This window comes from Scyliorhinus torazame, chromosome 2 (assembly GCF_047496885.1).
Source record: "Scyliorhinus torazame isolate Kashiwa2021f chromosome 2, sScyTor2.1, whole genome shotgun sequence".
Classification (NCBI taxonomy): domain Eukaryota; kingdom Metazoa; phylum Chordata; class Chondrichthyes; order Carcharhiniformes; family Scyliorhinidae; genus Scyliorhinus; species Scyliorhinus torazame.
Window position 1 is genome coordinate 43,469,335 of NC_092708.1, and position 16,930 is coordinate 43,486,264.

Consider the following 16,930-nt stretch of genomic DNA (forward strand, 5'->3'; position numbering starts at 1 on the left):
AAATGCTGATCAAGTTCCTGAACGGAACACGTACCCCCATTATCATAACATAACAATCCCTACCAATTTACATGACATTTCTTCTTTAATAACTATTACAGCTCTTCAATGCAAAATTGTTTGCCGCATTGGTAATAATTTTCCCGCCATGGCATCAAGCTACAAAAATTCTTAAACTATTGTCATTTATCATAATGGGGTTCCTCGTCAGTCGCTGCTGTCTGCCGAGACCCTTAATAACTCCACCGCGGAGTACATACCCCGTGGAGACCGCAGATCATCCATCAGCTGATGTCCAATTAGAGATGTCTGACTGGAGGTTTCACTGCTCAGTAATAATTTGATACTTTGATTTGTTTCTAACCCGTAAAGTTTTCCTCCGGGCTCTTGTCATTTAATTCCCTCAAATATGTAGCCAATTGTATCATTAGTTTTCCCCCCAATCCTGTCTCAAACATTCTTCTCTGGAGTGTAGCTCTCTTCCTTCTTGTGAACTGGTTTGTCTGTTACTTATTTTTTCCATCTGAAAAATCAAATGAACAGGTCAAGGGTGGAGAGGGCCCTATTCTATAATTTGTACTTTCTATTTTCGTTTGGATTCCCCAGCCCTCTCCAGGACTTCCGGATTTCTTTTGCTACCATTTCTTTCCTTTTTAAAAAAAAAACTGGTTTGTTTTCCTTATCCTTGATACGCATCATACAATTAAAGCCTGTTAAGCCTCCTCTTTCTGTCATTGCACCCCTGAGTGAGATTCGAAGAATCTCAAACTCCTCCTCTTTTGCTCACTCGGTAATCCAATCGAGTCAAAACCTTACCCTGATACATTCCTGATATTGCTACTGCATTTACTTAATTGTTTTATTTTGATTACGACCGGATCTTTATGAAAGGTAATTTCCAAACATGACATTTTAACTTCATCATCTGTCCTATCAATGCTGCTAACGGTTTTAATTCACTGTCTTCCCACCAATTGGGTCATGTGTTTTAATTGTGATACAATTTCTTTTGCTCCAGACACCATGCTTCTCTAATTAAACTGTATGTTTATCCAGATTCTAAAAAATCTTGTCTTGACATTTTGCAGCTTCACTGATTATTTTCCCTGCAGTTTTAATTGGTAGCTTTACCCAAACTTCCTCTATATTATCAATTAGTTTTAATATCTTAATTTTACTTGCATCTACTTTTATCAAATCTTTCCCTGCTATCAGATTCTCATTTCCTTATACTGCAAGTAATTCTCTTAATCTAACTTTTTATCCAATGTCTTTATTCTCCAAAGCTCCTTCTTTCATGTATTTAACATTCTAAACATCATTATGTTTTTTGCTACTGACATGCTTGTGATTGTCGGGCACTAGGACCCTGTGGAGCTATGCAGTGTCAATTTGAACGCTCAGTTTCAAAGCCTGCAAGCAGCTGACTGCTGCCCAGTACAAACTCTTTATCGGTTTATTCTGAGACCAATTTAGCTCTGAACATACTGATTTGCCACCTCATAATACTTATCACATTCCTACCTGCCATTTATAACTTCCAATTGATGTCAAACTCGGTCTTGCAAACTACAACATTTAAAAAAAAATACAAACACCAAAGGAAATTTACAAATCCTTATTAAACATACACACACTCATTCATCCACTCAGATCTTTGACCTCTATTCAGTGGGGTTTTAGTTACTTTTAACAAAAATCGAGACCCCCTCCATGCTGATAAAGTTTCACTTATGCAGGAGTTTTTTTCCTCTGTTAATTTCTTCCATTCTTGTTTCATTGCTTCAACTCTCTTGACCATGTTTCAGAGCAAGAGGACTATTCTAATTGCCATTTTTCGGAATTCTAAGTTCTGTTTCTGGTTGTCCCTTTCAGTTGCAATCTGAAATTAAGGATGAGTACCCTTTCTGGGCCCCATCCAAGGCTAACTAAGGCACTATCTTCCTGTTTTAGTTAAGGGTCGATTGGTTATTGGTCTCTAAAGATTCTAGACGTCCCCCATTTCTCTAGGATTTAACCTCACAATGTGCCTTACTCTAAGGATTTCTTTTCTGACCTCTTTTTACCAGTAATGGATGGAAGATTTTTAGTGCTGTCACCAAGATGTCTTGAAGACTTTTTCTCAGGGTCAGCATCTTCTAGGCTGCTGATTTTCATACCCAACCTGAGTTTTATGTCCCCTCGATCCACAGAATATCCTTACAAAAGTCAATCACACATGACTTTCCAGACTAAACTCGGCAGGTAAAGTCTGACTCACACACAGACCAGAAACTTCTAATATTCTAGCCTTTGAGCCGGTTAGAAACTTCTAATATTCCAACCGTTTCTTGGGAACTAGAAACTTCTAATATTCTAGCCCCCACTCTAGCCCCCATTCTGCTCAACTAGAAACTTGCAATATTCTAGCCTCGCTTTACCTAGAAACTTCTAATATTCTAGGCTCCACGCTGGATGCCATGGAGAAAGCAAAACAACTGGCTGGGCGTAATTAACACAGTGTTAACACGTAGGGTGCCATGTAGAAAATAAAGCAACCCCGCTAGGCGTAATTAACAGGGTTTTAATTAAAACATTGGGCGCCATGTTTTTGCTCGGCTGCTATGCCCTGTCTCTTTCCCATGGCTGAGCTGACTGTAATCTGACTCTGCTTCTCCGCCTCTCTCTGAGTTCTGGTTCTTGCTGCTGTTCCCTTTCTTCGGGTTTATATATTTTTCGAACAGTTGTCTAGTTTTTATAACTTTATTGAAAGTAACTTTTTCACTTTGATTGTAAAAAGTATCTTTGATCTAAACCTTCTAATCCAACTAAGTATTCATTTTGACATGACTTCATCTCATAGATCTGATTACATTGTTTCCTTTGTGATGTTCAAAATGCTTTGACTTCAAGAGGTGTTGCTTTTAATTCCTATCTTTTCTATAGTTTTATTTTCCAATTGTGTCCTCAGCTCATAATTTTGACTTTGATTTTGGCTTTGAATTATGTTTGTTGTAGACTGATAGTCTCCAGTTTTCTTTAATTTACCTGGTGTTAGCAAATTGTCACACCTAGAATGCTCACCAAATTCAACTGAACTTCCTCCGTTTTTCCAGCTGCTAACTAAGATAGTTAATTTCAATGAAGGTGTGAGCCATTGTTTTTGGCTTCATTCAAAATCCTGATTGTCTTGCTTGCCAAGCCTGCTTGACCAAGGATATCTGCATTTTACAATCCTTCCCTGGCAGCTGCTGTTAACCCTTTGTGGGATCTTTCCCTGTATCCTCTCATGTTTCTCTCAGACCAGATATTGCCAGGCTTCCATGTTTCAAATGCACATCTTTCCATATTTTCAATAACAGTGAATAGACCTGGTATGGCAGCCTCGATCCTCTTCATAAAACCTACATCGTCCCAATTCGGGGCATACACGCTAACAAACACCACCAACCTCCCCTCCAAAGCACCCGTCACAACGTGTTTGCCCCTAATCTGCCACCACCTTCTCCACCTGAAATCTAACTCTCTTATCCACTAATATCCCTACACCCCAGACCCTGCTACCAAAGCTCGTGTGGAACACCTGACTCTCACAACCTTCCCAAAGCCTAACCTGGTCCTTCACCCTCAAATGGGTCTCCTGCAACCGCACCACTTTTGCTCTCAAGCTCTTCAAGTGCAAGAAAACTCTCGCTCACTTCACCGGTCCATCCAACCCCTGCAGGTTCCACGTTACCATTTTTCTGGGGGTGTCTCACCTCAGTCATGGCCACAGCCCCCTGCCCTACCCACGAGCAGCACCAGGCCCTGTCTCTAGTCACCTTCAATGGTAGCACAGTGATTAGCACTGGTGTTTCACAGGGACCTGGGTTTGATTCCCGGCTTGGGTAACTGTCTGTGTGGAGTCTGCATGTTCTCCTGGTGTCTGTGGGTTTCCTCCAGGTGCTCTGGTTTCCTCCCACAGTCCAAAGATGTGCAGGCTAGTTGGATTGTTCATGCTAAATTGCCAATAGTGTCCAAAGGATAGGTGGGGTTGCTGGGTTACAGGTGCAGGAGTGGGCTGAAGTATGGTGATCTTTCAAGGGCCGGTGTAGACTCAATAGGCTGAATGGCCAACTTCTGCACTGTACATTCTATGATATATGAACCAGCTTACCCTTCTTTACCCCCTCCCCGCCACCGCTTCTCAAACTCCCCAACCACTTCTCTCTGATACACCCATCCTCCCATTGATTCACACCTCCCAGGGCCAACGAATCCTGTCCCATGGCTCCTCTCTCTCTCTCCACCCCCCCACTCGTTCCCATTCACTAGCCAACATACGTTTGCTAGAGAGGTGGCCCCCATCAGAACCCCCTCCCCCATATGCCTTGTACAAAAGCTAACAGAACTCCCCCTCCATCCAGCCCTTCTAACCAATCCCACATGAAAAACCCCAAACAAAATGGGGAAAGAAACCACAACACCTTATCCCAACATCCACAAACTGTCCCCTCCCAACAGCAACAAAAAAAGAAATCAAAGTCTAAACTCCATTGAGTCTCAAACCTTCAGTCCTCATGAATGTCTCCTGTAGCCACGTAAAATGGCTGCGTCCCGATTAATGTGGCCAAAACCCGACTTAAAATGGCTAACAGGAAAGGCTGATGGGAAAAGCAGGTAACAAGACACAAACAGACAGCTGCAGTCAGAATCTCATATTCGGCTCTGGGGAAGTCGGCCCAGATCGATACTCAGGGTATTAACAGCCCATCAACCCAGACATTTGCAGTTGTACTCAGGACTATCAACAACCCATCAACCCAGACATCTGCAGTTTAATCGGCTATCCCCAGGAACAATTGCAACATATTAGCAATTGAATACCGGGCCAGACCTGTCGGCGCCTGCAGTGGCCGAAACAAAGGCAGGTGAACGACCACCCCCCGATCGGGGAATCGCCCCGCAATTGGACGTATCGAACCCAGTGATTGGGGACAAGTCCAATCACTTGGGACTCGGGGTCAAGGGCCGCCCCGAGAGGCTGGAAGCCCCTGGGCCCTATAAAGTGAGGGGCCAAGTTCAGATCGCTCTCTCTCCCTTCTTCGCCTGCTCGAGCCCTTCGCAAGAACAGCAACCGGCAACTGTAAGTTTGAATCCAGCGATCGCTATCCGATAAAGACTCCTAGCCATCGACCTGTATCAGCCTTTTGTATCCCGCGGGCCAGATACGATTGGATAAGCCATTTGTTTCCCTGATCTGGTGGGCTCTTCCTAAAGCTAAGTATTGGCCAGTAGTGATAGGTTTATTATATAGATAGTAGGATTATTGTATAAACATTACTTGTTGTATATAATAAATGACCATTGATTTCAATCTTACTAAGCGGTGTGCTGACTTATTAATCATAACTTGAACTTGAACCACGTGGCGGTATCAGAAAGATACCTGGCGACTCGTGAGCAAAGGTGACGTAATCAGAGCTAATAAACTAAGGCTAAAAAGAGCAACACTCCGCTGCCTCAAAGTAATAGTCCTTTGAGTTATGTGTAATTCTCAACTTAGCCAGGTAGACCACCCCAAACCGCACATCACTTTTATAAAACGCTGTCTTCGCCTTGTTAAAGACCATCCGGCATCTTGTCAGCTCCATCGTGACGTCTTGGTATATACGAATAACACTGCCTTCCCACCTCATTTCTCGATTCAGCTTGGCACATCTCAGCACCTTCTCAAAGATGTGAAAACAGACTATCACAGCTCTCGGCGGCTCATTCGTCTTTGGCTTTGGCTGTGGAGACCAATGAGCCCTGTCCAGCTCAAAAAAGGAGGTGTCTTCCTCCTCCCCCAACACCTTCGCAAACATCTCCGAGAAGTACTCCATAAGTCTCCGACCCTCGATAATAATCTTTATTATTGTCGCAAGTATGCTTACATTAACACTGCAATGAAGTTACTGTGAAAATCCCCTCGTCGCCACCCTCCGGCGCCTGTCCGGGTACACAAAGGGAGAATTCAGAATGTTCAATTCACCTAATAACTTTCGAGACTTGTGGGAAGAAACCAGAGCACCCGGAGGAAACCTACACAGACACCAGGAGAACGTGCAGACTCCGCACAGACAGTGACCCAAGCTAGGAATCGAACCTGGGACCCTGGCGCTGTGAAGCAATAGTGCTAACCACTAACCCCTCAGGCAATCCCGCAATCCCCGTTTCTGCCGCCGCGATCTGTTCTGCATGTCCTCCACCTTGGCTCTCAGTCCTTTATTGCTCTTCTCCACATTCCGCAGCTCCAGGCTGGTCGCTGTGCCACGTCCACCCCCTTCAACACCTCTCCTTGCTCCCGCACCACAGTCTTTCCAGAGCCTCCTTTATCGGGGCCATCATCTCGTCCACCAACTGTTTGAACGTTCCCATCATTTTCTTCCCATGCCGCTCAAAATGCATGGCAGACTGCCGCTCGAACTCCACCGCCATCATCTTGGCCAACCTGTCTACTGTAATAGGCGCAACCCCACCATCTTTCCTCCCATTGCACTCTGCATGGAACTCGAGCTCTCAGGCAGAGGAGCGCTCGTTCCCTTTCGACCCGTATTCTTCCATTGGGCTTTTGACATCCTCTAATTAGCACAACCTTACTGGAGGACGTTCATATAAATTTCCCCCCAAAACTGGGTGAAAAGGGCCAAAAAACGAAAGCTGTAGCGGGAACCTCCCTACGTGCGATCTCCACCTACATGTCGCCACCGGAAGTCCCCACACTACTGGAGTTGGTGATTGAAACACTTAATAAGTTAGAAAGATGGTTGAAGGAAAGGGGGATAAAACAGCATGGGGAACACTGCAGACACATGCGATTAGGACTTGCTGAAGGCCTGTTCCATGTTGTAGTTCTAGATTTTTCTATTTCAGCCTGACGCCAAGCCAGTATCTGTCTCACTCTCTTAATTTAGAATAAATTCCAAGAATTTTAATCTTCACAGGCTGGTGAATCAAACTTTATTGTATGCTTTTTTAAAATCCAAGTGAATTATGTTCACAATATAACAGCAGTTGCTAGTTAAGTTACATCCTCATACTCAGCAGACTGTGAACCATTAATTGTTATAACCCCTGCGCTAGTGCGCGATCAATTCCAGCCTCAATTGCCCCAGAGAGACGCAACACAGGTGAATTTAGACATTCTTTTAAAATACCTGAAGACATTGGCTGAGCCCAATAAACTGCAGTCACCAGATTGTAAATTTAACACAAATAACCTTTTGTTATTTAAGTGATATAATTTAACTGACAAAATGTCTACCTAATACTTCCTCCCCAATCCCCCCTTTTCCAACTCTCACACACCCACACAACACAGAGGGAAAGAGTGACAGAGAGTGAGAAAAGTAATGATAACATACGAGAATAAAGAATCTCTGCACTAAAGTGGCTTCCAGTTAAAGTCTCTCAGGAGTTCAAGCTTTCATTTTGATACTTCTTCCTTTTAGGGTTGAAGATGGTTTTCTCTGGCGAGGCTGTCTACTTTCTCTGTAGATTCAAGATCATTTCAAATATAGAGTATAGACGTGCCAGATGCTCGCTGGTTTCAATACAATACAGCGTTCTTTACTTCAGCAGCAGGACAGAGAGAGAGATCCTTTTTCTTTTGAGGTCTAATAAATTCTGCCCACCACTCCCAGAAGCATCATGCAGGAACCAATCACTGATTATTGTCAGGCAGAACTCTGTCCCTGGCCAACCCACAGGTTGTCAGCCAGCCAATCGAACCAACTTCCTCCAAAGCTGGTTTCTAAGATTCGCGCGGCGCCGCCGAGTCTATTTTCCCCTCTCCGAAAAAACAAATTCTGGAGCACACTGTCCTCACTAGCAGGCTGCCTCCGTTGAAGTCCACTGCTGAAAGACACATTGAGTCCACGGACCAAAAATAATAAAAAGAAATGGGAACAAAGGAAAATCAAAAGGAAGGACTCCAACAATTTAGTTAAAAGGGAGCAGCTGGTATAAGAAATAACCTGCAACTTGTTACATTTTTTTCAGTACAACACATTAATTTCTTAACCGTACAAGTTATTTTAACGAAAAGTTTCATGTGGATCAGCTTTGCCAATGTACTTTCTGGTCCCACCACCCTCCAAAATCTCCAATTATCTTGAGTCCTGTACCACAGAGGAAGGTGAGAGAAGGACTCTCAGAAATATTTGCAAGTAAGGATCACCGATCTGCCTGAGGTTAAACCCAAACTGGCAGGTACTTTTTACTTTGGAATGAGAAAAAGATTAATTTTCAAATGGATTATAAAAAATTTAGTGTGAAAGTGGAATGCTGCAATAACTTGAGAGCAACAGACTGCAATAGATCTTAACTGATGGTGGCAAGTTCTCATTTCTATCAATATACTCATCCTCATAATAAGGCTGTGATACAATCTGCTTTAGTATGTTCTGTTGGTAATGACAAGCGCACTGAGCTGTGTTCCTAAAAGCTTGCTGATGTAATAACATTTATGTTTTATAGCTGTCAATTTTATGCCGTCTTATAGGTTAAAAATTAAAATCACTCAGTTCTTTTCAAAATTCTCATATTAGCCTGGGACTTGTAAAAAATCTCATCAAGTGTCTATGATTTTACCTCTTTCTTTCCAGCTCCATGAATGAAGTTGTACACACATCTCCTACAATTGGCAGTAATGTAGAGGAGATAGTGGTAAATAACACACATTTCCTGATGTGGGATATTGGAGGTCAGGAATCACTGCGCTCATCATGGAACACCTACTATACCAATACAGAGGTAAAATTCAACTTGAAGCTCTTTACACAAAAATCCCTCCGGCAAAACGGGTGTAATTTTCCCATATTCAGATGTTCAGTGTTTCTATAGATAATACATTTTTCTTCCATTCTTTTCAATTGTAATAATGTGCCAGTATCCTGAGCTTTACTCTTATCCCCTTAAAATTTGCCTTTCTAAATTATATTTATATTGTATTCATCCTTTATTCTATAATGGCTCTAACTTTAAAATCTACTGGATTATTACCAGTGTTTTGATTCTGACCTGCTGTTGCATTTTCTGTGATCATTTAATATCAGGCCCAATTGCTTACCTGTTTGTGTTATCCACTGACTATTATTCAGTGCAATAATCTAAAGTTGAACCTGGAATCATGTTTTCCATCTATAGTTAATTTAACCCATAACAACAGAGTCTGATCCTATACATGCACCTCCTATATTTGTACAAAGTTCTTTGTCTGTTTCTCCTCCTGGCTTCGTAGCCTATAGTTAGTGTATGTAGCCACGTTTCTTTTCTGCTTTTGCCTTCGACTTATCCTCAAGATTTTATTGTTACCTGCAGTGGATGCCTTATAAGTCCACCTCCATTCTAATCAGTGACTCTTTCATGCACAAGTCCACACCCACTGTCCCACACACTGTTTTTACATGTCTTTGTTTATCCACATCATGATTTATTTTTATTTGATTTATTGTCACATGTACCGAAGTACAGTGAAAAGTATTTTTCTGCGGCCGAGGGAACGTACACAGTACGTACATAGTAGACAAAAAGAATAATCAACAGAGAACATTGACAAATGGTCCATCGACAAACCGTAATTGGTTACAGTGCGGAACAAGGGGCCAAACAAAGCAAATACATGAGCAAGAGCAGCATAGGGCGTCGTGAATAGTGTTCTTACAGGGAACAGATCAGTCCGAGGGGGAGTCGTTGAGTCTTGCTGATGTGGGGAAGAAGCTGTTCCTATGCCTGGATGTGCGGGTCTTCAGACTTCTGTACCTTCTGCCTGATGGAAGGGTTGAGATCGAACTGGATCTCCGCAGTACCAAACATTGCCTGTCCAGCAAGGATCTTGAGATCTCCTACATTATTTCCAAGACTACATTATTTCCAAGACTCCTATTATCAATCATAGAACTAGAGACATCCATTTTCTTTGGTGGTTTATTTTATAATTTCTACAGATGGTCAAATCTGTATATTCCAAAACCTACCAGCCCCTGCTCTGAACCATTGACATCAGTTTTCTGTGCTTTAACTACCTCTTATCAGTTTATTTTTCCTCTTCCTATTTCTGTTCACTTTGAACCTTTCTCTACCTTATTGGCTTAAATTATCCCCCACCGGGGCGGCATGGTGGCACAGTGGTTAGCACTGCTGCCTACGGTGCTGAGGATCCGGGTTCGAATCCAGGCTCGAATCCGGGCCCTGGGTCACTGTCCGCGTGGAGTTTGCACATTCTCCCCGTGTCTGCGTGGGTTTCACCCCCACAATCCAAAGATGTGCAGGGTAGGTAGATTGGCCCTGCTAAATTGCCCCTTAATTGGAAAAAAATAATTGAGTACTCTAAATTTATAAAAAGAAATAAAAAATTGTCCCCCACTTGCCTTATTAACCCTTTCTGAAAAGACATTAGTAGTAATTTCCGAACCTTCTGCAAACTAGGAGTTCCTGTGCCACGAATGCCTCAGATCCTGCAGATCAAGAATTGGTCCCTTCGGTCACCAATATCATAGAATCATAGAATTTATAGTGCAGAAGAAGGCCATTTGGCCCATCGCGTCTGCACCGGCCCTGACAAAGAGCACCCTCCTGAAGCCAAAATATCTCCCCTATCCTCGTAACCCAGTAACCCCCACTTAACATATTTTGGACACTAAGGGCAATTTCGCATGACCAATCCACCTAACCCGCACATCTTTGGACTGTGGGAGGAAACCGGAGCACCCGGAGGAAACCCTCGCAGATACGGGGAGAACGTGCAGACTCTGCACGGACAGTAACCCAGCCGGGAATCGAGCCTGGGACCCTGGAGCTGTGAAGCACCTGTGCTAACCACTATGCTACCGTGCCAGCTACCGCAGAGACCAGCCTTTCCAAGATCTCCACCTGTGAAGAATATGCCATTATCATTATCTGTAGCAATCTAATTCACATGAAGCTATCCTAGCTCTAGAGCATCCTTAGCTCCAGCATTTCTACCAATTTTCCAAGAATCTGAAACCCTCGCTATTTATTACAGTATCCTTCTCACCAATATTGACATGTCCAGTCGTCTTACCCAAACAAGTGATGTGGGGAATAAATGACTCAATTTCGGGTTGTTTAAATTCTCACTCTAAAATGTCCAAGACCGCCATCTTGTTTCATCCTAAAAGATTGGTGGCTATTTTAACTCCAAGTGGGAAAGTGACTAAACACGAGGCTGACCCATCTTGGATCAAGAAAATTGATTTCCTGTCCAATTTTTAATGACACTCTTCCTTTAACATGTAACCACCGGCTAAGCCCCAGAGAGGAAAATTAGGGTTGTCCATGTTGTTAATGCATGTGTGAGTGGTGCTAACAGTTCACCCATCCTATGCTAATAAGGCATGAACTTCAATATGGTTCATGCTTCATGTATCAGTTTCAGTGGATTGGCCCACTCGCTTGATTTGGGAGACTTTGCAACTGATTTGGGCAACTAAACATTGCACCCATCCGGCATAGTCAGCCCGTGGGGACATGAGAAGCCTCTTGCTAGATTCATATAATTGTAAGAGTCTGACATAAACTGGGTTCTACCATTTGTTTTATAACTAGCTGTAATTATATTGTTAAACAAAATCATTACATCCGTTTTAGCTTTTAATGTGTGTGTTTCAGTTTGTGATCGTGGTTGTAGACAGTATGGACAGGGAGAGGATAGCTATAACCAGAGATGAGCTCTACAAAATGTTGGCACATGAGGTAAGCATTTTGATTGTTCAGATTATTCACGTATTTTATGCTTCTTCTGAATTGCAGATTACTTGGAAATGAACAACAATTAAATTGGTAAATTAGCCTTTACTCCCCTATCATATAGACTTGCTCTTGTACAAAGATGGTATACTTAAAGAATCTTTTTAGGATTGCTATTTCTATGCATCCATGCTAAAAACAGTTGATACATAATTTAAAAAGTTTTAATACCACTAAAGAAAATGGACGTTTTCTTAAATTAAAGGGATGCAAACACTAAAATGTATTTACATCATTCGATCGCCACGTAATTACTGAGTGACGGATTTGTTTTTTTCTCTGAAAGCAACAAGGTTTGGAACTGATCCACACTTGGGCATTAAGGACATAATTAGAATGGATTTCATAAATACCTTTACTCCGTGTCAGTAATACCGTCTTCATCAAGGAGTTCTAAAGTGATTTTTTTCTTGAATGAAATTTGCCCAAATTTAAAACTTAGATGGAAAATGTAATGCTTTTTTTCATTCTACCAAAGCATTTTTTTTCCTGCTCCCTTTTAAATGTTGTCCAAAATTTTAAAAATAGATTTGTAGTTATATATCTCTAATTCTTGCACTCAGCAGGCATCCATTGTGTCACGCCAGAAAGTGTTACATGGGAACGTGCCCTCAGTTTCTCATGCTGAATGTCACACATGCAAAATTTGAGTGGTTGAAATGAGGCCTTGCCGTTAAATTATGAAATATCTAATTGACCAAATGCAAATGAATCCAAGGCAGCTTGATTCAGTTTATGATTAGCAGTGAAAAATTAATAAGCAGCACAGAACAGCAAGCAAATTACTCAGTATTTTCCCCCAGAGCTACCAGCCATGAACTGACAGAAGCTGATCAAGTTACTCAAACTACTTAGCTTTCATCTCAACTGCTTTGCAATTTACAATTTTATTTTTGGCCCAAACAGGGTCATCTGCCACATTGGATATTCTATGCACATTTACTAATGTCCTTGGGTTATCTTTTCACTTTTACTCGCAAGAGAGAATCTTGGCTAATTTCATGCTCAAAATCCATTTTCAAGACCGGGTTTCCATCCAGTCAAGAACCCCAGAAGGGCAGTTCTGAAGAGATTGGGTAGTGGAGGTGTTCGCCATGAGTGTCAGACCGGTGCGGGGGAGAAGTCGACAAGGAAATTTTAAAATGAGTTTGGGTGGAAAGTGATGGTGAGGATGGATAAGCCGAGCAGGCTATAGATGGTGAATAGACGTATGGTAGCACTCTGAGATCTTGCTACATTACAGAATGTAAAAGCGTCATTGTTTCTCATAAGAATGATAAAAGCTGCTTCATATGTGAGATAAGATGGCAGAAAGAAGAGGTGGTCAGTGTGAAGAGCAGGAAAGAATTGTTTGAGAGTTAGGAGATGGGGAGTGTAGGTCAAAATGATAATTACCAAAAATAGAATGTCATCAGTGCAAAAATTGAGATTGCATAAAAGGGATATTTTTCTGATTATCCCATTGAAAGTATGTTCCGTGTCAGAATGGAAATGATTTATTGGTCAGAAGGAGCAGACAAATTTTCTTTGAAGACTGACCATCCCAAATAAGCAATATAATTTGACCAAACTATATAAAAGCGATTCCTACTGCAGTGCAGGACTACAGATCAAAAACAAAGTTTTTTGGGGTAATGTTGGGATCACCTGATTTTTTAATAAAATGGATAATGCAGCAAATTAACTTACTTCAAAGTTGTAGTTTGTTTTACTTAATTGATTATCTTTACAGTGATTATGAACAGTAAATTCTTCCAGATTTTACTTTATAAATAATAAATGTAGTAATCTTTATTGTCACAAGTAGGTTTTCATTAACACTGCAATGAAGTTACTGTGAAAAGCCCCTAATCGCCACATTCTGGCGCCTGTTCGGGTACACTGAGGGAGAATTCAGAATGTCCAAATTACCTAATAGCACGTCTTTCAGGACTTGTGGGAGGAAACTGGTGCACCTGGAGGAAACCCACGCAGACACGGGGAGAACGTGCAGACCCTGCACAAGCCGGGAATCGAACCTGGGACCCATATGTGAAGCCATAGTGCTAACCACTATGCTACCGCGTATTACTCCCTCAGTGTGTCCCAAGGTGCTTCATGTACAGTGAGTTATATTGGTTGTTTACTCACAGTTATATAGGTAAACACAGTTGTCAATTTATACACAGCAAGATTTCGCAAAGAGCATCTGAGATGAATGACCAATTGAGAGAGGAATGTTTGCCAGGGTTCTAGGAAAGCTACCAATTCATTGTGAAGTTATGCTATTGGACTTTTTTTTTTAACATTCATCTGATCAACTCCGATTAATCTCTCATTTTGAAAGATTTCACCTTCAACAATGCAGCATTCCCTGAGTACGTTCAGAACAACCAGGTACTCAAATGATGAGTACTCAAGATGAGTTGTCACTGTTTTGTTTTGACAATGTGCAGCACGGTAGCACAGTGGTTAGCACAGTTGCTTCACAGGTCCAGGGTCCCAGGTTCGATTCTCGGCTTGGGTCACTGGCTGTGCAGAGTCTGCACGTCCTCCCCGTGTCTGTGTGGGATTCCTCCGGGTGCTCCGGTTTCCTCCCACAGTCCAAAGATGTGCAGGTTAGGTTGATTGGCCATGCTAAATTGCCCTTAGTGGTCCGAAAAGGTTAGGTGGCGTTACGGAGATAGGGTGGGGGTATGGGCTTGGGTAGCGTGCGCTTTCCAAGGGCTGGTGCAGACTCGATGGGCTGAATGATTCTATGAAATCCTGAAGCTGGATTTGTATCTGCAAGCTCTTCACCCCAGTTAATGTTCTTAGCTGACGATGCTGATTATTTCAAATTATTATTCTTTTTTTTTAATACCGAGTTCCAGTGTTGCTTAAGTCAAATCATCGGGTAATTCAATTATTTTGCCAGGAGGAGCAATTATTATAAAACATTATGACTAATAGATGAAGCGAAATATTAAATGTTGTAATTACTAATTGTGATTGAAGTGTACATAATGTTTTGCTCTGATCTAGATTATCTGGATCTTAACATATGCAGTGAGCTCACTCTGGTCTTAAATAGGAGTTGGCATCAAATAAGTCTAATTTTAACACTTATAAATAGTGTTACGTTTTAATATATTCCCCTGAAGGTTCAAAGTCACAAATAAGGCTTGGTCTACAGTTTTGTTCTGAGGGAGGGATGAGGCGGTCGAAGAATGAAGAATTCAGGAAGGAATGAGCCTGATGCCGTTTTGAGCCCTATTTGACATTTGTACTTAGTGTTGAGTTACTTTTTTTTATTTGGTCCCTGCACATTTTAGAGTGAAACTGCATCCTAGCACAGATTTTATTAATTTGACTGCATGACACCTCAGCTCTCTTTAATGTATTGCATTCAAAGGACAAAGAACAATACAGCACAGAAACAGGCCCTTCTGCCCTCCAGGCCTGCACCACCATGGTACCTGCCTAAACTAAAACCGTATGCATTTACAGAGTCGCTATCCTTCCATTCCCACCATATTCATATATTTATCTAGATGCCCCTTAAGTGCCGCTATTGTACCTGCTCCCACCACCTCCCCAGGCAGCACGTTCCATATATTTATCACCCTCTGTGTAAATAAACTTGCCTCGCACATCTGTTGGAAGAACTAAGAACAGGAGTGGGCAATTCAGCTCCTCGAGCCTGTTCCACCATTCAATATGATCATGGCTGATCTCATCTTCATCTTCCTGCCCACTCTGCATGACCTTCAAATATATACTATATCTGGTTGAATAACTCCTGCAAATACATGTGCCTCTGTGACATTTTAAAGATTAGTAAGCTGTGATATAGGCGCTAAGAGTTTTCTCATTTGCTCCCACTCTGCCACCATAATTTCCCAGAACTGTGATGGAAATTAATGGACATTATGTCAACAGAGTTTCTGCTGGACTTGTGAAGTTACAGAGATAGCACGGGGATAATTTTGACAGAATCTCTGCTCATTTTTAAATTTATGCATGCATGCATAAACAGTTCAGGATAATCGTGAAGAATTGAACCTCAAAAGTTCAAAAATGATCAATTTTTGTTTTAGGTCATTGTGAACCACATGGCAAGCAAAGCGTCAGTCTTCTGAAAACAAGTTTTCTAGGTCACAAACCTGAATATTTTTAAATTTCTGTTTTGGTCGGGGTTGTTCAAAATGGGAGAAAGGTTTAGTTGAAATAAGTACTGGGCCAATTGTTCCTCAAAATCTTCTGACGAAAGAAATTTGGCTTTCCATCAAGAAGGGGAATGAAGCTGATTTTTATTTCTGAATTTCAGAAGGATGCCTTGGGCCCACTACTCGTTGATCTGATTGTTATTGGCAAAGTTGATCTTTGTTGATTCAGATCTTTGTTGACTCAGTGAAGCCTGATTTTATTTAGTAGAATTATTTGAAAGTCAAAAATCCTAACAACCGCCTGCAGCTGTTTTCCTAACTCATAAAAGCAGCACTCAGTCTTTGATGGAATTTACATCTGTTTGAATTGAGTGCAGTGCTCAAAAGGCTATTTGCTGTCAGCTGGGCTGAGTTGACAACATTCTTACCTCTGAGTCATAAGATTGCGGTATTGAGCACATAAATTACCCGAGCATTTTGAGTGCATAAGGAGAAGTGCTGCTTGTTCAGAAGTTCGCTCTTTTGGATCACAGACATGAAGCAAGGCTGCGTAGAGATTACTGACCTGGTTTGTTCGCAATGTGTTGTGGAGCATTACGGTCGGTACCTTCCGCTGTAACAATGACCATCCCTCCCTTTAATGAAGAGTACCGAAACGCTTCATTAAGAACTTTGCTGTTCTGGTGGGCCTTGATGCATGGAAAATGGTTGTCATGTTAACCTACCTAGAATTACCACGGAGACAGGCTCTTTGGCCAGAATAGTTTGTGTTGCTGTTCAATCTCCATCTGAGCTGTCATTCTCACCACTTTATTCCTCTTTGCTTAAACCGTCTACCTCATCTATTCTTAAATGTTGCCGTGTCTCTTTCAAAAGCTAACTCGGATTGTGCATTCCACAGCCTCGCAGCCCTCTGTGTTTTTTTAAAATCTCCTCTGTCATAAATCACTTTAACATTTAATCTTCTGTGTGTTCCTTGTTTTAGAATCATCAGTCACTGGAAATATCTGCTTCTGTCTACTCATTCGCCTGTC

The 16,930-nt window shown here is 41.9% G+C and overlaps 1 protein-coding gene across 1 annotated transcript in view; it reads left to right on the forward strand.

Annotated features, from left to right (window-relative positions):
* Positions 1 to 16,930, forward strand: part of arl5a (ADP-ribosylation factor-like 5A) — a 76,998-nt gene that overhangs the window by 50,198 nt on the left and 9,870 nt on the right. The window contains exons 3-4 of the mRNA XM_072470721.1: positions 8,607 to 8,754; positions 11,632 to 11,715. Of these exons, the coding sequence (XP_072326822.1) occupies positions 8,607 to 8,754; positions 11,632 to 11,715 (232 nt within the window). The remainder of the gene's footprint in view (positions 1 to 8,606; positions 8,755 to 11,631; positions 11,716 to 16,930) is intronic.